The following is a 21379-nucleotide window of genomic DNA, read 5'->3' as shown; positions in this document are numbered from 1 at the left end:
GGGACAGCCAAAGGTGATACAGAAACTCTGTATGGCATGAAAATACTTTATCATTAGAAATCTACAGTTCTTATAGAAACAATGGTGGGCTTAAGACTTGATTGGCCTTTAGGAATCTTCTCTCACACTATTGGTGAACTATGAATAGCACACTCTGGAGAACTATATAAACAATGGTTACAGAGAAGAGATAATAATTGTTTGAATTCTTTGCTCTAAGTTTCCCACAGATTCTATGCAGCTTCCCAAGATTTTCCTGGGAAAACCATGTCTCGCTCTGTTCAGAGGATATGTAATTACTACACATATTCTGAAATTATAACCTCCCAGTGTACTTTAGGAAATCATGAAACCATCCAGAAAGCTTTGGCCAACTCCAGAATGGTACAGACTTAAGTGTTAGCTAAAGTTTGTACAGTGTTAGTCAGAAACAACAAATTAACTTGAGATATCTGTTTTTTATTATTATGTTTGATAAGTATTGCTTTCTGAAGCAATGTGTGCTGTAAAGGTGCATTAAGGAAATTTACTGAGTACTTGGATAAATTTTAAGCAATTAGACTAGTGGATCTGCAAACAATTCACTTTTTTTTTATTACTGGTCTGTCTCTATTGCCACTGAGAATGAAGAATGAGCTCACTATGCCAGGGTTTGAATTGACATGCCTGCATCTGACCAAAAATGCTTTTCCTCTGTGGAATTTCCTAGCTTTTGGCTGTATGTAGCATAGTGGAGGAAATTACATAGGTATATGTGCTACAGTGTAGAGACACACTTTTAGGACATGGTAAAGTGGAGAGAGGCTTCACAGAAGTCAGAATTGCTTCATGCCATAGAAAGAGCTGGAGTTCTTTTGGACATACTGTGTTCTTCAATGAAGCCTGCCTGAATGGGCTCTGCACTTTGCCCAGGAGGCTGAAGGTTGGGCAGTTTTGAAATCCTCTAACTTGAGTCAGGTGCTTCCACCTAAAACACTCCTTTCTGAGCTGTAGCATTCCAGGGACTGTCAAACCAGTAATTTAACTGATCACAACAAATGCAGAAAAGCTGGAAGAGCTCCTGCTATTGAATTTCTATTCCTCTGGAGCATGTTTTAGTTCAAAACATACCTTGTTTTGAATATAACTAGCATGACTAACTGGAAGTTAGTTATCTCTGGATAAAAAAGTGAAATAAGTGAATAGCAGGGTAATTGGATTCAGTAAATTGACTTTTTTTTTGATAGAAGGGTAGCCCCTGCAGATGTGAGAGACTTTCTGGGTGGTGCTGCTAGGGAAGGCAGCACTGCAGCTGAGATGTTTAGATTGTCTCAGAATTTCCCTCTGAGTGTTGCAGCTGGGTTAGGAACATGGGTAAATTGAGCACAAAATGTTCCTGCCCATTGTGCTGTGACAAGTTACTGGCTGACCTTTCAACAAATTTTGTGCTTCAGTTGTTGAGCCTGAGCCAGTAGAAAAGAAAGCTGGGTGCAAGCTCTCTGCATGGCATGCTGTGCAAGGGCAGGTGACAGAACACCTGCCTGCAAGCTCTGTCTCTCTCTGAATGCTTTTGGAAGGATGCAGTCAGTGGAGAGAGAACATCTTTGAACCTCTCTAATGCTGAGATCCACGTGGTCACAGGATGATGTTTTCCAATGTTTGCTAGGCCATCTACAGTTAGGAAGGTATTAAATAGCTCAACACTGGAACTTTTGAAAATAAGAACTGGGGTATCCTGCTGTACAGGACTCAGATTCACCCATGGCAGTAGCCTGGAGTACCTGCTGACATAAAGCTGTGGGCCTTGGAGAGGAGATTATCATAAAAAAGTAGGAAAAAAGGTACCCAAACTCCTTCCTTCTGCCTTTGCATGCTAGGAAGTATGTAACTCTCCAGAAACAGCTCCAGGATATTCAGTTGTGTCAAGAATTAATTTGTCTGCCGTGTCTAGAGTCTGAATTCGTGTACCCGAATTTGATTGTTGTTTTATGAAATGTCCTGTTAATATAATCTAAGAGACATTCCTAGGATGGAGACCTGCTCCTGCTGAGATATTACTGGCTCTGTGCAATTAAATAACAGTAAGTGTGATTTAAGTTATGCTTCATGCTGTCCTGTCTGAAGTAGCTGGTGAATTAACAATGTGCTCAGGTTTTGGTACTGACTTGAAAAATGTTTGATGTGTTTGCAGGGCCATGAGTCTGAGTTAGTGAAATTCAGAGCATAAAGTTAGGATTTCCTTTAGTTACTGAACAGTTAAAACCACTTTGTGTCCCTTTGGTTGATGTCTGTGCTGTTTTGTCAAAGGCTTGTGTATAATTAAGACATGGTGTATATATATAGCTAAAGAGAGTCTTTTTGCTTTCTTGTTTGCAGCTCAAACACCAAGTATTTCCCTTGTTAGACAGAAACTGCTATTGTAGGGTGCCACAAACACTTGTAATGTAATATTAAACAGCTCATATAGCTTTCCTTTGAATTATGTAGGCTTTGTTTACCCATGCCAATTGATGTGGTGTACACCTGGGTGAACGGCACAGATGTGGAACTGATCAAAGAATTGCAACAGGTCAGGGAACAGATGGAAGAAGAACAGAAAATAATGAGGTAATAATCTTAGATATTTTTTCCCTTTAACTGACAGCAGCAATCTAATACTGTGCTAGTTTTCTTTGTTGTTATTTTTCCCATGTTACTCAACGTGAAAATTAAAAGCTCATTTTCTCACTTGTTCATTTGATTATTGCCAAAACCTTGTTTCAGTTCTACTTTTAGCTGTCAAGTACTGTCTAATTAGAAAATTGTTTAAGGTAAGCATAATAATTAAGGCTGTCCTGTCATGAATTTGTAAAATGTCATGTGGAAAACTGTGTGTTGTATATGTCCTTTCGTATTGATTTCTATAACAGTCTGTAAATATTAATAAAACTATGCCTCCAGTATATAACCTCTCTTCATCACTTTTTTCTCTCTTCATCCCCCTGGTATTTCTTTTTATAGTAGGCTTCATAAAATCTGAAGCATGTTTCTTAACATGCTTCTTAAGTTCTTGTTTTTAGATTAGTTAGATTCATAGTCTCACAAATACGGAAACTGAGAAATGGGAAATAATTTATGCATTTTATAAAGGTATGAGTTGGCCTTTATCTGTGGAAGCAAAGACATGTATTGCTGCATTTGTTGTTGCAGATTTTGCTGTAGAGTTCTGCAAAATTACTGATCCAAGCCTTCAAAGACAGGCTGCTGCAGATACCTTGGATTATGTCTTGTAACCATTAATTTAGTTTTTGATAAGTAACTCTGCTCACATAATCTGTTTTGGCCAGTAAATATGCTGAATGGAAAAATAAGTCTGTATTTTAAGGGTTATAATAATTTGGTTCAGAATAATAAGTCCACAAGTTAGTGGATTGATCTGATTTTTGGCATGCTATGTCTTGCAGTGTAGGTTCGACTAACAGTATGATCTCAAGGGAAATTCTTGATCTTTTTTTTTCTTACCTAAACCCTGGAAATATTAGAACTTTAAATTCATTGACCTTAAACATACACAGTCTCTGCTTTGAAAAGCTTTCAAATTTTTGCTGATATTTTCCTAGCAGCTCATGTAGCTAATATTAGTTGGCTTAGCTTTGTCATCACTCATGCTATGATTCCTGTTTCAGGAAGGGAAAATCACATGTTTTTTTTTCTGTAACACTGATTTGGAAAGTTGAGCTGAAGCTTACAAATAAGACTGGTGTCTATGCCATGTTTGCTGTCTACAGGGACGCCTGGTTCTCTCCCATGCAGACCATTTTTTTCATGTCCTTTGAAATCAATGAGCAATGCTATAAAAGAGCTGTTTCATAGACCTTATCAGAATATTTATGTTAGGCAAAACAATCAAGTCAACCTAGTTTCAGGTCACTTTATTCTGGTTTCTTACCAGTATTTATCACTTTTGTTAAGTGACCTAACAATACTACTAAGTAAGTTAATAACATAATAATAACCCCATAAATTCCTGTTAGCAGAAAGAGTCCTGCTGCCACAATTCTCAGCACAGCCATGAAATTTTGAGCTCCACACTGCACGTGGGCAGTAAAGGGTGGTGTCAGTCTGTACTCACCTTGGTAAGGCCATGGCAAGGCCTTGGCAGCTTTTTATCTGGGTTATTGGTGCTTTGACAACATGTCCCTGACTCAATTAACAATTGAGTTTCTGCAATTAGACTCATTGACAGAAACACTGTCAATTCAGTGTTATTTAATATCCTTGTTTTAACTCTGTAATAGGGAAATCCTTGGAAAGAATGCAACAGAACCAACAAAGAAGAGGTGAGTTTTTGGGATTTTTGGGTGTAAATTGGAATAAATTATATTCTACTCATTGTTAACTGAAAGCAGATGCTGGCTGGGGGGGATGGTTTGGTTCTCTACAGCCTATGCAGGCTTTCCTATGTCACTTCAAGAGCTGACAGCATGATAATCTATTTGCTGAAAAAAAGTAAAAAAAAAGTTATTGTGACATATGAATGAGCTTCTGATAACAGTTTCTGGAGTTTGGAACACATAACCCTGTCACTGTTTAGGGTTAGCATCTGTTCTGAGTATGAAAAAATGTTCAGGCTTTTGAATCATAAAACTCCAGTTACATATGCATTAAAAACTCAGTGGTGCTTTCAGCTGTCATTTGTATACATGGTACTGCAAATAATTGTCTGTAGAGAGTCCATGCCTCTTGTGGCTCTGCTGCCAGGAAGCAGTAGGACCTGGTCTGTCCCAGTCATCTAGCTTGGTCCTTTTGTTATTTAGAGATTTTTCTATAAGGTCTCTTCCATGGGCAGACTTGGAAATCTTGGAAACTTTAGGAAAAACAGTTATGGGAATGAACTAAACACTACCAGTCAGATGTTTGCCTTCTGCAGGAAAATAAGCATGCTCATCAATAATTTCCCCTTGCCACAGCAAATGTTACAAATAATCAGATTTTACAAAAACTATTCCTATTGCATCCAAGATTGATTTTTATTTTCAGCTTTCTAGTGGTGTTAAATATGCCTTTGGTATTTTGCTGTAGTGAGAAGCAGCTGGAGTGTTTGCTGACACACTGCATCAAAGTGCCCATGCTTGTCCTGGATCCTGCACTGCCTGCCAACGTCACACTGAAAGACCTGCCATCCCTTCATCCTGCTTTACAAGCTGCTAACAATATGTTCTTTGTAGCAAAACCAAAAAATCCCTCCACCAATGTGACTGTAATCGTTTTTGATAGCCCTAAGGACGGTAAGAAGCTCTTTGTCAGATTCCATCCAGTTTTCTACAGCTAGTTTTTTAAGCTGCTGCAAATTAGTTTTGGGGTTGGTTTTTTTTCTCTGGTACTGGCTTTGATGCTGATTTTCTGTTTGACTTTAGCAGGTCATTCAGTGTCTCTCTTGCCCTCAAACTTTTTCTCTAAGTGATGACATTAATGGTACTGTTTGCTTACCTCCCAGACAACTGATTACAGATGATTAGAGTTCTGTGCTTTAGAAAGCTATTGCAAAACAGGTTTGCTATCTGAATATCTGTGTTGCTCTGATAATCTCAAGAGGCTGGGGTTTAGGCTGAGGAAGATTAGTTTTAGAAATCCTCTTTTAATTGCTGTGAAGTCTAGTTTGAATAATGTGCAGTAAGTTCTGCCCTTGTTCAAAGGATTGGCAACTGTAAAACAAAATTATTCATGTGTTTAATATCTTAGGTCTTGGAGCAGGTACGAGTTTCATATTTTGTTTAATATGTAGTGCCTGACCACTAGTACAACCACTGTTCTTTATTTTACCACCAAGAATTACTTACTATTTGTAAAGACAACTTTTCACACTATGAATACTCAAATATATTTAATTTGCAAAAGTATTTCTTGGTTACTATAATACAGAAAAGAAGACTTTATACTGGAAGAAGTTTTTAATTTGCAATTTTATGTATTCTAGTTGAAGCTGCCCATTCTGGAATGTTAAAAGACAACAGCAAACAGATAGTATGGAGGGGTTACTTGGTATGTACTTTGACAATCTTCTGATTAGCTTTTGTTCATGTTAAACATTCTGTACGTTTTTAGACAGTTTCTGTGCTATTCTCTTTTCATAACTCACATGTAGTAAAATGTGAAAGCTTTCAGAGCAACCCTTATTGTTATGTGAATTATTCTACCTTTAAAATGGTCTTTATAACCTGTTTTCTTGTTTTCAGACTACAGACAAAGAAGTTCCAGGTCTGGTACTAATGCAAGACTTGGCCTTTCTTAGTGGATTTCCAGCTACCTTCAAAGAAACAAACCAGCTACGAACTAAACTACCAGAGAGCCTGGCCTCTAAAGTAAAACTGGTAAGGCTCTGGAGGAAAGAGTCCCTTAGTTGTACTGGTCTTTTGGAATGGCTCAGGTACAGAATCTCACCCACCTTGGAGAGTTAGGATAATTCTGAGAGTAATCTGGGGTTTTTTGTGTGTTTCTTCTCTGAGTAGGGAAGAATAGCAAATAGTGACTCAAAGAGTTGCCTGCAAAAGACCAATTGTCCATTCTGTGACTGCATGTTCTTAGGCATTACATTTGCTAGCCTGCAGCTGATTAAAAAGCAGCCTTATCAGTTTCTCTCAGCTGTAGAATTCTAGATCACTAGCTTGTTTAATGTGACAGAATTTTGTTTATATAGCTTCTTATCTTTTTTCTTCCCTCCAAGCTCTCTTAACAGTAACAGCACTGTTGCATTTCTGTCTGCCATGTGCTCTGTAGGGTCTTAAACAAGTTGCATTTTGGCTGACCCAGCTGCAAGGCAGCAGAAAACAACTTGTGTGACTGCCATTTGGTGCCTTCTGTTCTCCCCTGCTATTTGGGCACCTGTTAAAATTACAGTAAGGTTTAATGGATAGGTGGAACTTTAAGAAATTTGTTAAAATCACTGGCTTTTGTATTGGAGAGAGATGTGATTTGTGGGGTGAAAAGGATTGAGGCCAAGGAGTTTGTGGAAGAGGAGGAGTTAGCAGGGGTAATGGGATGGCAGTAATTTGTTTTCATTAGTCTGATATACACCTGTAATATGGGCTAATTCACTTTGTGGCTGGTTCTTGGTGCTCAAATGAACGTGAGGTCCTTTTCCCTTTTCTTCTGTTTTTTTTTCTTTTGGTAGGCTGGGCTAACATCTCATGTACTCTGTTGCAGAAATTATCTTGTGCAATTCCTTTCCTAGGCTGGTCACACTCCAACATAATGCAATCTGAAATTCTTTCTTGTCTCAACTTGTGTTAGCTGACTTGGGGCTTTGCTAACGGCAGAAACCTTGCAAAGAAAACACATTTGTGCCTCTCTTGCTACATGCCCTAAAACATAAATAGAGAGAGTTTTTAAGCACTTATTGAAGCTTAAGTATTTTATTTTGACTTTGGATCTCTAGTGTCACAGCAGTTAAATAACAGAGGATATTCATATGGTTCACTGCTGTCCAGATGAGCATAAAGGCTGCATCTCTGGGGTGTCTTAGATGTGTTTCCCATCTCTTGTGTGTCTTTATGAAAGTGACATCCTGTGCCTATTATCTTTTTATATGATTTTTCCTTACCCTATCTTAGTTGTGTTTTTTAATTTGTCATTGGTCATGTGTCATCTATTTGTGCTGGTTCCCTTTTCCTTGATGTGTTATCTGTGTGTAAATGTTGCCACTGTGATTGTTCTTCAGAGCTCCTCTTCTGCAATTTGGTTAGGCAGATATAAACACTGTTTATATATACAGATATAAATTGTGCTTATCCGTATAAACACAATGTTTTCTCAGGTATCCACAATATTCTGTGGGTTTTTTTCCAGTCATCTTTGCTGTCATTTCTTTTCCCAGTGGATGCTTTAGAGCAATTAGATCAGGATTATTATACCCTGTGTGATCAGAGCAGTGAATTCTTTCCCAACCACTCCTCTCTTCTTGATAGCAGTAATTCATGTATGTTATGAAGAAACTTATGTATGTGAAGGTAAGAAATGTTTTATTTTCATGCATAAAGGGTTTTACATCAAGTGTGGAGGTGGCTATTTCCATAGAAGCCTTTGGTAGGTTCTGAGCTCAGAGTCAGTTCTTCTTTCAGTGGATATGGTAGGTAAGCAGTCATGGCAAACACAGCCAAGTGTGGTTTTCTTCTTCCCAAAGGGAGATGCTCGGTTAACGCTACAGTTAAGTAGAAAAAAAGGGTGATTATTGACAGTCTCTACTGACATTTGCAGTGCTTCCTCTCTTGTTATCATTTCTGGAATCTCTGAAATTATGTGAGATGCTTGGTGGAGAAGAAAGTTACACCTGAACTTGAACTAGACTTTTGTCTCATAGATGCCTCCTGATGCTTAATAGGTTTCTGTGTGCTTTAAGTGGCTGTGTCTTACTTCAACACCACAAGTAAAGAAATGATAATAAAGGCTTTGAACAATGCTGCTGCTAGAAGAGAAGAAGGGTGAGAAAGGAAGGAGTGTAGTTATCGGTGCATTTGTCTTGTATGTTGATAATGCTGTTTTGGTTGAATTGCTTTAGTTTGGTTGAAATAACTTCTAAATCCAAGGAAGACCAAAACTTGTTCATCTAGACCAGACAGTTCTAAAAATCTAAATATCTGAGCAAAGTAGCTGAGCTCAACTAGAGGTGATTAAAGTGTGAAGATTCATGATATAATGGATCTATTTTCAAGGTGAATTCTGTCTGTTAAGATTTTTTTGTACTTATGAGCTGCACTGTAATGTAATGATAGGGAAGTTTATTTCAAGATGAAAGTTGAATAGCAGTGTGTCTGCTGGTCACATTTGTTGTTGTAGGTTGTGTGTTATGACAGATGAAATTGAAAGTGGTATTTGACAGCTTTTTATTGTCCATGTGTTCCTGAGTGTTAGACAGCCACTAGATGGAGGTGTTACTCTGGTTGTGCAGCTGATGGCTGCTGAGCTGTTTCTTTTAAGACCTTACCTTGGACCTATAAGTGAAGAACAACCAAATATTTCATTTTCACTTCCCCCCTGCTCCCAGCCTTAACTACATTTCTGAAGGAGACTTATTATTCAGCCTAAAGAGATGCTTTTAACTTAAAAAACTGCATTTGTTTAAGAACTCGATTTGTTTGCTTTAGGGTTTTTTGAGGCTGTCATGCTAGCAGTCTTTCACTGAAATTGTACAGAGTAGTGTACAAAATTTTTGGAGAAATTTGATTTTTTTTCTTCAAGATTTAATAGCCTGATTGCTTCAAGGACAACTAAGAGCATTTAGATCTCCCTCTTTGCAAAATATCATCTCCTTTAATCCACATGCACACACACATACATAATATAGACAAGTTATGTTAGAAACTTAGGAATGTCTTAATGACCTTGTCTTAGTAATGGAAGTAAATCCACCTGGGAACTGCAGGCACAGTGATGCTGGGTGTTTTCTGTCCTCACTGGAGGATGTGGGGTTTGGGATGCTTGCTGCTGCTCATCAGTGTGTCTGGAGCAAACAGGTGGCTCCAGGAGATGGTGTTAGGATCACACAGATGTAGCAAGTAAGCTTTGTAGAAAAAACCCTAAGGGATTGCATTAGTTTTGACTCAGAAATGACCCTCCTACTATGTCTTCTTTAAAAGACATGAGGCATTTGTAAAGACAACAGTGGTTTGTATTTGTAAAGCTTTTTGTAACTCTTCAGCATATGCTTCCTTTCCCTTGCTATGTAGGCACATGAGTTTTCCCAATATCCACACTGGAGTGGGAAAAGGGGAGCTTCTTATCTCCTTATTAGTCAGCTTTCATTAAGAAGATAAGGTGTAATAATTTAAGGACTGGTTAGGCCTCTTACCTTGAGAAAGTGAAAATGAAGGTGTTTACTTCTGCGTGGGGTGTCTGAGCTCATCTGGCTCCTAGTCTAGTAAGCTAGGAGTGAAGGATGCTGGCTCCCTGCTAGAGAACATGCATTTCAAGCTCCCTGGTGGAGATAATGCAGTTTTCCTGTCTTGTTTTCAAGTGTGTGGTAAAAATGTGTCCCAGTGGTGGTCTGGGTGTGTGCCTGCAAGGTGTGTTCTCAGCCCACCTGCCTTAGCAGAAGCTCACCTGGTCACACTGACTCTCTGCGTCTACCTTCTTGTTCTTCTGTTCTGTTTTGACAATACCTTTGGATCTGCTAACCTATTATGGCAGGATGAAGATGTTCTCTGGAAGGTAATATTTTAAGGGAATGGGTGATTGCATCCATCCCTACAGAGAGGAGGTTGATACTTGGGAGATGTTAAAAAATCTGTCAGGAGACAATTTCATTTTGCATGTACCAGCAACAAAATGCTTGGAGCAGAACTTGAAATTTGTTAGAATCTAGTTAGTTATTTCACCAGATAACTTCACTGTAGTCTAACTTCATTGATAGCCTGCTTAGGAAAAGACTGGTTTCTTCAAAAGGTATTACTGGAAAAAAACCCACTTTGATGTAATAAAAATGATCTGTTCAGTGCAGGGGTTAGCTAAACTCTGATGCTGAGAAATGGAACATGTTTTTCCACTGCTTCCTGTATGTGCTTGGAATATTAAAAATTAAAAACTACAGCATATATGCTATGTTAGTGGGGGGGGGGGTAAGTGTTTGTAACAAATCTAAGTAGGAGTTTGTAGTACAAGTACTCATTTTGCCGAGTTTGGGAGCAAGTTAAAGAGAAACTAAATGTTCTCACATGCTTTGAAAGCTCTAACATGGTAATATTTTTGGTTTGTTGTATGTATGATTTATGAGAGAGATTCTAAGGGACTGTGTGACACTGTTGTTTGCTAAATAAAGCACATGCCCAGTGCTGGCAGCTTTACAATCTGCAGCATTTCAATGCTGATATTTTTGGAGGTTGGTGCCTGCAGTCCGTAACTATACCTCAGCCATTCAGCTACTGAAGCCATCCTTTCCACCCATAAGTTCAGATGATTCCCTGGAAGGTCTGAGATTTATCAGATTTTTCTAATGACAGGCCTCATAAGTCAGATTGAAAGATCTCAAATAGCATATGAGTCAAAGCATCAACAGCTTTAAAATGTCACAAGTGGAACAGCTGGTCTTGCTAAGGGAAGGGCTGCTAACTCTGGGACAAGTGTTGTTTTAAAATGAGCAGAAAGGATCAGACTTAATGAAAAAATAAAACCACTTAGAGTTGTTACGATGGGAACTGTGATATTTTTGCTTTTTTTGAACATGATTATTCAAATTTGATAGCTCATGAATTGCACTTACACTGAAAATTTGGTAGACGTCATTGTCTTATGTTGCCTGAAGCATAGCATCAAATAAATATTAATGATTAACTGTTTATTCTTTATTAGCCTGTTGAATGCATGCACTTGGAGAATCAAAGTGCAGTCATGCTTTTAGCTTGACTGGGTCTGCTCATCTTACTTCATATGGTAAACACAGCATTTATTGGGTTATGCCATGTTCCTGGGGAGCTGCTTTGATGCCCTGAGATCTGTAACCTATACTCACTGTTAGGGTGTGTAGTGCAAGCCCTGATCCTGTGCATTATGAGATCTGATATACAGACTTACTGATGGCAGGAGATAAAAACAGCCAACAGATCAAACAGTCCACAACTAAGAAATGACCTTAGCAGCATATTGGCAACCAGCACTAAGGGCTTGGAGACCCACACGGATTAGCTCTGGAGCCCTTTGTGTCTCAGATTTCAGAGCTGTAGGTTGAACTAACTGTAAACCATTCTGAATGTTTCACACTTCTGACAGTGACAATACATCAGTGCCCTAATTTTCTGAAAGATCATTCCTTGTTTAAGATGGGGGAAAAAAAGGACAATTCTTTCCATCACATAATAAAGTGTTAATAAAACATGACTTTTGTTATTGGAGTGACAGAGAATGGATGGGGACTTACTATTCAATTGCTCCCAAAATATTTAAAACATGAAAAGGTTTACTGTTGCTGGATCATTGTGTAAAGAGACATTTACTTTGCAAAGTGAAAATTAAGCATAGTTTTGTATCTTTAAGTGGTTTTTTAGTTCCCATTTTACTACTTCTTTTTGTGTTTTTAGAAATTGTAGCTCTTTAAAAACAGTGCTTACCAGTCGTTCTTCTAAGTAACTCTAGTAAAAATAATACAACAAAAAGAGTGCTGCTGGAGTTGTTCTCTCTGCTTGTATAGTTGCAGCTCTATTCAGAAGCCAGTGTGGCTCTCTTGCAACTGAATAACCCCAAGGGTTTCCAAGAACTGAGCAAGCAAGCAAAGAAGAACATGACTATAGATGGGAAAGAATTGACGCTTAATCCTGCTTATTTGCTGTGGGACCTCAGCTCTGTCAGTCAGGTGGGTAAATTCTCTTACAGCAGGTAAACACTACAACATTTCACAACTGTAAATACAGGCTAACTAGTCAATGACAAGGAACATGGGATTTTTTCCAGAAGCTTGGTAGTATTAAGAATCAAATATTTATTACCTTGTAAGAAGACATCAGAAGAACACTATCCAGTTCTCAAATCAATGGGAAAGAAGGATCAAACAGTGTTTAAATTACTTAGTTTAAATTTTAAAATATTTAGTTTAAATTTTCATGTTCTCTACTAAGTGAAAAATGTTGCCCTCTGCACATATTCTGATAAAGCTGTGTGTAGTAAAGTCCTGAAAGGCTTAACTGGTCCTGACTGGCAGATAAGCAGGCTTCTTGTGTGGGGAGATAGAGGGTTTTTTTTAACAAACATGATTGTCTCATTCCCAATATATTTCTTAAATATTTTTTGCTTTGCAGCATCATTTATGCTGGGCAAGTGCTAATGGCTTCTCTTTCATAAATGTTGAAGTCCTGAAATACAGATATCTGTAAGGAAAGGAGGTTTACTTTAAATGCTTTTGATACAATGAAGGATGTTTGGTTTAAGAACAGGAAATTAAATAACAAGGTGTCTGTTATCAAGATAAGATATTCTTTAATCTTCAGGTTTTTCCTTCTGCTGGAATTTAATTTTTAACAGTAAATGCCAAGTGGCATGGTAAGTGTGCCCACTCCTGAAAGGCTTGCAGTCTGTCTTTGTATCCTGTGACCTGGGCTTTTGGGGAATTCTTCCTGGTTAATACCAACCCTGAGCTCAAACTTTATATTTCCCCATGTTGAAATTGGGGTTAATTTTGTGAGTAGGTACCTAGCCAATGGCTGCTGGTGGTGCTAAAATGTTTTCAGTCATTATTCTTTTGTGAATGTGAAAGCTGTGTTACTGTACATATTAGAAAACTTCTGTACAGTGTGTAGAATCTGCAGTGAAAATGGTAATTATTATACATTCAAGTATTTTCTTGAGTTTTCTGTTTCATTTGGGCTTTAGAAAAGTTCCTTTTAGACAGCCTTACTTGTTGGTTTTAGGAGAGGTCATTAAGCTCTCATAAAAGTGAGAAGAAACATGTTCCAGTGTCCTAAACCTAATTTTGTTACTTAACTGATAAGTTTCTAACTGAACAGTTTTCTATTTAATAAAAATATATGGAAACATTTAGCTATTTGATAATAAATATTAGGCTAAGTTCTGTTAATTTTCTCCTGCTTAAATTCTTTAAAATAATAGAGCAGGGGATAATTGAAGAGCAGCTACATCATGACACTTCCAGTATATCTATATTAGGTGACATTTATATACAGCTCATGATGCAATGTACTTGAAACTGGATTTCTGAAAGGTGATGTTACTGGTTTGAAATGCAGGAGGGGTATTTTTTCTGCTTCATTCTTCAAGAACTTCTTTCAGCATGGTCAGCAGACATCCTAATGATACCAGGTGCTCAGCCAATGATGTCAGAACACTGTATTGTTCACCTTGATAATTTGGAAGAATATGATTCTTTATAAGAATAATAGTTATTATCAACGTACTTTTTAGTTTTGAATTTCTAAGTCCTGAAGTGCTTATGCACCCATATGCCAAAGCACACTGTCCTTACCTAGCTGGATCAGAACTTTAGTGTCCTATTTAAAATCTTAGGAGAGATTTTTTTTTTTCTTTTTGTAGTCCAAGCAGGATGAAGATGTTTCTGCCAGCCGCTTCGAGGACAACGAGGAGCTGCGCTACTCCCTGCGATCGATAGAGAGACACGCGCCTTGGGTACGGCACATCTTCATCGTCACCAACGGGCAGATCCCCTCCTGGCTTAACCTGGATAATCCTCGGATAACTATAGTCACACATCAGGTAAAATTCAACAACACTACCACTGTGAAAGGGCCAGAAAGATTGATTTGAAATGCAGTTATCCTCTTGCAGCAAAAGGCTGCGTTTATTTGGATGAAGTGACAGCCTCTTCCCTCGCTCACCCGGGGTTTTATCATGTATGTCCTTATATTTGGGCTGAACAGATAGCTGAATATATATCAACCCTGTATTTAGTACACTCTTCCAAATATTGAGGCTTCAGCTAACATATACCCATGTCTAATTTCCTTACAGAGGCTATTTATAAAAACCTGGGGAGAAGAAAATGTAATCTGAATCTATAAACAGTCTCTCAGAACCAGTAATAACCTAATAAGCTTGTGTTGAGACAGGATGGATTACAATTACTGGAACAAGGAAGATGACTACAAAAAAAGTAGCTATGCATTCTCAGAATGTTATTTAAAAAGAGAAGATGAGTCCTTCAAGCTTCCTGAATAAGTGAAACTAAATTCTCTAGGAGCATATTACAAATTGAGGAGTAATTTTGGTATCTGGACATGCCATAGGAATTCTGCACAACCAAAGTGCTAAAGAGATTATTATTCAACTTGTTCTGCTGTCTGCTGGTGAAGTTACTTGAAAAAGATGAAGCAATCCTGACTTTTTGAATACTGCAACAGGTTCATATTGCTAGAAATTTTGTGCAGCCTGAAATGAATGAGAATTATAAATGTGTACTCTGAGCCTGGTCCAGTACTCACTGAAAGAGGAGTGTGTTAAAGTTTGTGACTTTGTGAGCAATCAGGTGCAATTTCTTAGTTAAGCAGAAGAACTGAAAATAGTTTTGTGTGGGGAAAAAAGAGATATCCAAGTATTTTTTTCTTTGCTTTAGTATCTTTTTTCTTTTGTATCTATCCTCATTCTTGATAATTTTTTTAGTAGTTAAGTTTAAAGTATTTGTGTGCCTGACTGAAACAGTTTTTGGATGTTTGGGATTTTCTTGTTTTAGGAAATATTTCAGAATGTGAGTCACTTGCCTACCTTCAGTTCACCAGCTATTGAAAGTCATATTCATCGTATCAGTGGCCTTTCTCAGAAGTTTATTTATCTCAATGATGATGTTATGTTTGGGAAGGATGTTTGGCCTGATGATTTTTACAGTCACTCTAAAGGTCAAAAGGTAAGCCATTATGACAAGGTATTTTAGCAGAAGTAGAATTTTTCTACTCTAATGATAAAAGTCAAAGGAATGCTACTTTGAAAGGGAGAGCACTAACTCCCCCTTTTATTTCTAAAGGTTCATTGTTCTTAACAAGACAACTGTTGGCTAAGGTTCAAGGTGTGGAAGGCTCTTTTCTGTATTCATATGTATGCTGTGTTTGCAGGATTACCTTCTCATACTCACTTCGACATTTGGGTGGTTATAATGGTTCCTCTGTCAGGATTCACTTTAGTTTCAGTGTTGTTCTCTAATTCTCTTACTTCCTGTTGGAGCACTGGTAAGACTGATGTGGTGTTTGGCAGTTGCCAGTCTTCTTCCTTGCAATTTTTTTTTTGGTGGGAAATACTCAAAACAAAGAATTATCTTTTCTGTGGGAACAGTGAGGTCAGATGATATTTGAACTGGTCCTAAGTTTAACATTAATTGCCTCTGTTCAGACACCCATAATATCTTTGCCCAGTTTGTATATAATCATATATCTATATATGATATATGATATCTATATAATTGTTTGCTAAAATAATAGATATTGTTCCAGGTTTATGAGTGTAAAGTAATTTAGTCTTTCAATAAACCCATTATCAACAACTGGGGTTTAAGCAAGGAAAACAGGCTGAGGAAACATTAGCAATAGTTATGCATACACACTCTGGCTGCCAGCAGGGTTTTTGTTCATTAGCTTGATCTACAAGAGTGACATGGAGGAAAAAAATGAGGATTTATGTATTATTCTTTCTATTAAAGCAGTGGGTACACAATGCACCAGAGACCAATGAATTAAACATTTTATGCAGGCAGATAGGCACACTTGCACACAAATACAGAAGGGCAAAATTAGTTTAAGCTACATTAAAATAACTGTTTTGGTACCTGGGGATGTTAGGACACTTTTAGTTGCTTTAAATCTTTAAGGATGGAGGCATATAACTGCAAAACCATGTTGTTACAGCATTTGTATTGTTCTTTTGTTATACATCCCAGCTGTGGTGATGAAGTCAGCTTAGATGCAGTGTTGTTTATGATAACCCGATCAGCAAGTGTTACTGTAGGAAAATGTGCTGCTAAAATCTTGAAACAATAAATTCTAAAGGAAAATGTGTGGGGTTTTTAATGCCTCCTCAGTTGAAAGAACACACACATGCACACTTTTTTTTTATCCTGCCAATTCTTAGGATTATTTAAGTCATAGAGGATGAGATGCTTCAGGGGTTATGTTCAACATGTGCTGCTTATCTCATGACTGGTTAGTAATGAAGAAAAATTTTGAGTCAGGAGAATGAGTGAACTGCAGAGCTATTTCAGAGTTTAAGTTCACCCTTCCTATCTGACAAAAGAGAAGATATTAATTTTAATTGGAATATGGTTTGCAGAAGTAGATTTGGCAAGTCCTACTTTCCATTTCTGCTTGTTGCTTCTTTGTTATATGTCCTTGGGTGTTCTTCAGTTCTTCCTTCCCTTTGAAAGGGATAACAATTGCTTTACAGACAATGGGGTTTAAATTCTATTTGCAAAGCTCTGTGAAATCTTAAGGCACTGCACACAGGGAGACATTACTGTAAATCTCCATATTCAAAGAAACAAGCTCAGCTGACTTCTATTTGCCAGTCCTTGTCTCAGACTTTAATGTTGTTGCAGGTGTACTTGACTTGGCCTGTGCCAAACTGTGCCGAGGGATGTCCTGGCTCGTGGATTAAAGATGGTTACTGTGATAAAGCCTGTAATAACTCAGCATGTGATTGGGATGGAGGTGATTGCACTGGTAAGACAGCAATGCTGCATTTAGGAAAAGTGAGCTGTTTGTTTTTCCTGATAGGAATAATTCTGTAATTTGTCTTTTTCATGTAACTGCAGTATTTGCCTCCTTTAGTAATAAAAAAGTTGATTTACAGATTAAAACCTTATTTCTTGCAAACTACAAATTTTTGTGGAAAATTACAGGAAATGATAGGGTATAGGATAATCTTTCTTTAGGTATTAAATTTGACTAGTTGAATGGAGGGGTTTTGAAATTTAAATTATTATATCTTGATATACAGTATTATATACTTGGACTCCTAATTTATATAATGGATTGTGAAGCTGCACTATTAGTTCCTAGATCAAATTTTCAGGACTGCAGGGTAATAAAACAAAGTGGTACTCCCAGATTGAGGAAGTGATGCCTTTCTAGGAGACTGCAAAGTCAAGACTGCAAGCACAAGGAGTAGTAGATCAGTTTTCTGCCTGCATTTTTGAAGTTAAGATATGTTGGCACTTAGGAATCAAGTGAAAAGGTTATCCTAAGCTTCTACACTGAGTGTAAAATCTATAGTATGCACAAACTCTCAGAAGTCTAGTTAGGCTTTGCCCCTTTTTAATTTCATTGATGATTGTTTAGTCTTCAGTCTAGCTTTAACATGGTGGCCTTAATGTGCCTTTCTTCAGTTATTTGAAATTCTTACTTCTGGTGGGTTTGTTTTTTTTCTCTTTTCTCTAGGTAACAGTGGGGGTAATCGCTATGTTGCTGGTGGAGGAGCAGTTGGAGGTATTGGGAATGGCCCACCATGGCAGTTTGGAGCAGGAATAAGTGGTGTTTCATACTGTAACCAAGGCTGTGCTAATTCCTGGCTAGCAGACAAATTCTGTGACCAGGCCTGCAACGTCCTCTCATGTGGATTTGATGCTGGTGACTGTGGCCAGGGTATGTGAAAAGCATTGCTGATGAACTTCCTGTGGGGATTCTCTTGAATTGCCTGACCTTTCCTGGTTCATCATTACTCTCAGACTGTACAATGTCTGTACAAGATGTCCTGTGCTTGGCATCTTTACCTGACTAAGGACAGTTGAATTGATGATGCCTGTAGCAGTTAAGTTGCAAGAACCTCTCTAATGCTGACAGTGTTCAAGTCTGGTTCTGGGCTCTTGCCAAAGGCTGCTTTCAGTCACAAGTGAACTTGTCTGAAGTTTATTTGGATATGAAAGATTAGCAAGGAGTGAATAAAATGATTTCAAGTGCTGTCTGGTACATGCAGGAGAAGACTTTTCCTATTTGGAAGAGCAGAGTCTCCCCTGCATTTCAGCTGGGACAAATGTGTTTCTGGTGATTCTATTGCTAGCAGTGAGGTTTTGTTCCTCTGGGAGGTGACAGATAATATGTGTTCTGATGTGAGAGCGAAAAGTTCCTTTCAGCCTATCTGATTTTAAAATTTCAAATCAAGATGCAGCCCTGTAGCAGTCAACTCCAGCTGTTATAATATTACTCTCCTAAAATGTGGCAGAAATGTAATTGGGGCAAGTTGCTTATGACTGATACATAATTTTAAGTGAGGTGATAATAAGACACTTTAGGCTCTCCAAGTAGAGTTTGAAAGAGTGGTGAATTATACTGGCTTTTAGAATTAGCATGGGTAGCATGGTATACTGGGTAGCTACCAGAATTAGTCTGGTAGCATTATATATCTGAGTATGTTCTAGTCATCCATTACTGAAGATAAGTGAGCAAGAAGCTGGAAACTAGAGTAAGTGTTCTTTCACAAAGCTGTCTCCCTGTTAATAGAGTGACTGTAGTGTTAAAAAAAGAGTGAAAGATAAAATGTTACACTAAAAATTGACATTAATTTGTTTTGTTTGTTGTTTGGGTTTTGGTTTTTTTTTCCCAGATCACTTTGAAGAGATGTACAAGGTGATGCTTCAGCTTAATCAGACCTACTATGTTATTCCAAAAGGTGAATGTCTGCCTTACTTCAGTTTCAGTGAAATAGCCAAGAAGGGAATTGAGGGTTCATACAGTGATAATCCAATTATCCGACATGCTTCAGTTGCTAACAAATGGAAAACTATCCACCTAATCATGCATAGTGGCATGAACACAACTGTGATCTATTTCAACCTTACCTTCCTAAATAAAAATGATGAAGAGTTTAAAATGCAAATAGCTGTTGAAGTTGATACTAGGGAGGAACCAAAACAAAACACAACTTCCGTGCAAAAATCTGACTCTGATTTTAAAAGTGTAACTTCAGTACCGGAAGCTGAAATGATATTTGAGGATATTCCAGAAGAAAAACGCTTTCCAAGAGTCATGAGACGTAGAAATGACACAAAGGGGAGTGTACCTGAAGAGCTGATAATCCCATCAGTAAATGTGTCTCTTCTTCCTGAAGATGTCCAACTAGAACTGCAGAAACTGGACTTAAAACTACTAAATGGTGATATAACTCAGAAAGGATATAACCTATCCAAGGCTGCTCTCCTGAGACCTTTCCACTTTTTAAGCACAGCAAAGAGTATTGTAGGCCTGGAAAAAAAGGGCATGTATAATCATTCAGAAAATCAGAACCAGAGCAGCTGGGAGAAGCCTTATAAAGATGTAAATGATGGCAAAATAAAAAGAGTAAAAGCAAAGGAAGAAGTTCCTTCGAGGCTTATGGGAGCAAAGGGGACTGTTGTGACAATGAGCACAAATAAACATATTCATAAAGTACAGCCTAAAGCCACACTTCCCTCCCAGAGCATGGGGAAAAGAAATGAAACTCGAGAAAAAGTATTGAATGCACTCATATTAAGGGAAACTCAGAAATCAAAACATACTGGGAATTTTGATACTGGAGAAGACACACAGGGGATGGAAGGAATAAAAGAGCATGAGCAGGTGAATGCAAATATGAAGGAGGGGCCAGTGGGAAGAAAATTACAGTCTTATGCTGGAAGTTATCAAGGCTTTTTGCCATGGGAGAAAAAGAAGTATTTCCAGGACCTTCTTGATGTGAGTATCTTAATGTCATTCCTTACTGGAATAGTTGCATCTTTCTGCATTTATTGGAATATTGTTCATATGACTTATACATTTGAAATGTGCTTTGCCTTTGAAGAAAATGCTGGGATTTTTTTTTTGAAAGATACTTTTCACATAAAATGTGACTCGTTTATGATCTGGGCCTCTCTTAGCTAGGTGGTAAAAGCCAAATAACTATTTTTGTTCTCTTTCTACTACCTTTTCTTGGTCCAATTCATTTTTTGTTTGTTGTATGTTGTCACAGGGCTATTGCTCAGACACATAGCACTATAACAGAAAGGTAAATTTTGTTTTGATTGTATTTATGCAATTATGGATTCAGTTTATGTTTAAAAAATGCAGAAAATTGGTGTAATGATAATTAAATTCTAAAAGTTGAATTGAAAGTCTTCAAAGAAACTGCCTATCTAGATTGTGTCAAGAAAATGTATAGGAAATTTCCTCTGCTTCCATCTATAGCATTTTGGCAGTTTTGAAAAGCTCTAGAAGAGAAGATACTGTGCTTCAGTTGGTAGCAGCTGCTTCACCCTATTTCACATAGAAAAGGGCTATGTTTTAGAAAATACTCTCTCTGTTCATCTGAGATTGAATTCTGCATGAAGAATCTTTATATTCATAGGATTTCAATTTTCATATATGGATGAACAATCTGCAAAAAAAGGCAGTATTACAAATAAATCTGATGACAAATAGGGCCCTAAGTGTGTGTGAGGTGTCAGAGCACAAATATTAAGGAAGCCTTTTATAGAATAGTTTACCTCAAAGTATGAAAGCTTTAAGGAAAAATTTCTTTTATTTCTTTTTAAAGGAAGATCTAAGAAGTATGAAGAAAAATATTAAAAAATTCTCTTCCCAGTTTCAGATATTGAAAGAGTTGGCAGCTGGCTGAAATATCATTTTTTCTGCATGTCTAGTGTTTTCTGACTTTTTCAGTAATGTAACCTAGATTCATGCCTGTCTTGCTCTTTAGGAAGAAGAGTCATTACTCAAACAAATGTCATACTTTACTGAAGGTAAACATTTTGGAAGGCAGCTGAAAGATACGTTTGCTGATTCTCTTCGATATGTCAATAAGCTGTTAAACAGCAAGTTTGGATTTACATCTCGTAAAGTCCCTGCTCATATGCCTCACATGATTGACCGTACTGTTATGCAAGAGCTCCAGGATATGTGAGTGTGCTTTTGCTTGGAATAATACAAAACTGTGGGAAATTCTACCTTTCTGTTGCTTTGCTGTAGCCATTTCCAGTGTG

At 37.7% G+C, this 21379-nt stretch overlaps 1 protein-coding gene across 2 annotated transcripts in view; it reads left to right on the top strand.

Annotated features, from left to right (window-relative positions):
• GNPTAB (N-acetylglucosamine-1-phosphate transferase subunits alpha and beta) overlaps positions 1–21379 on the top strand; it is a 39842-nt gene that overhangs the window by 8196 nt on the left and 10267 nt on the right. For both annotated transcript variants that reach the window (XM_036400214.1, XM_036400215.2), the window contains exons 3-14: positions 2467–2586; positions 4257–4298; positions 5041–5246; positions 5936–6000; positions 6195–6329; positions 12134–12295; positions 13987–14166; positions 15140–15310; positions 16988–17111; positions 17829–18032; positions 18991–20096; positions 21097–21296. In XM_036400214.1, the coding sequence (XP_036256107.1) occupies positions 2467–2586; positions 4257–4298; positions 5041–5246; positions 5936–6000; positions 6195–6329; positions 12134–12295; positions 13987–14166; positions 15140–15310; positions 16988–17111; positions 17829–18032; positions 18991–20096; positions 21097–21296 (2715 nt within the window). The remainder of the gene's footprint in view (positions 1–2466; positions 2587–4256; positions 4299–5040; positions 5247–5935; positions 6001–6194; positions 6330–12133; positions 12296–13986; positions 14167–15139; positions 15311–16987; positions 17112–17828; positions 18033–18990; positions 20097–21096; positions 21297–21379) is intronic.

This window comes from Molothrus ater, chromosome 5 (genome assembly GCF_012460135.2).
Source record: "Molothrus ater isolate BHLD 08-10-18 breed brown headed cowbird chromosome 5, BPBGC_Mater_1.1, whole genome shotgun sequence".
Classification (NCBI taxonomy): domain Eukaryota; kingdom Metazoa; phylum Chordata; class Aves; order Passeriformes; family Icteridae; genus Molothrus; species Molothrus ater.
This window is presented reverse-complemented; position numbering and strand designations above follow the sequence as displayed.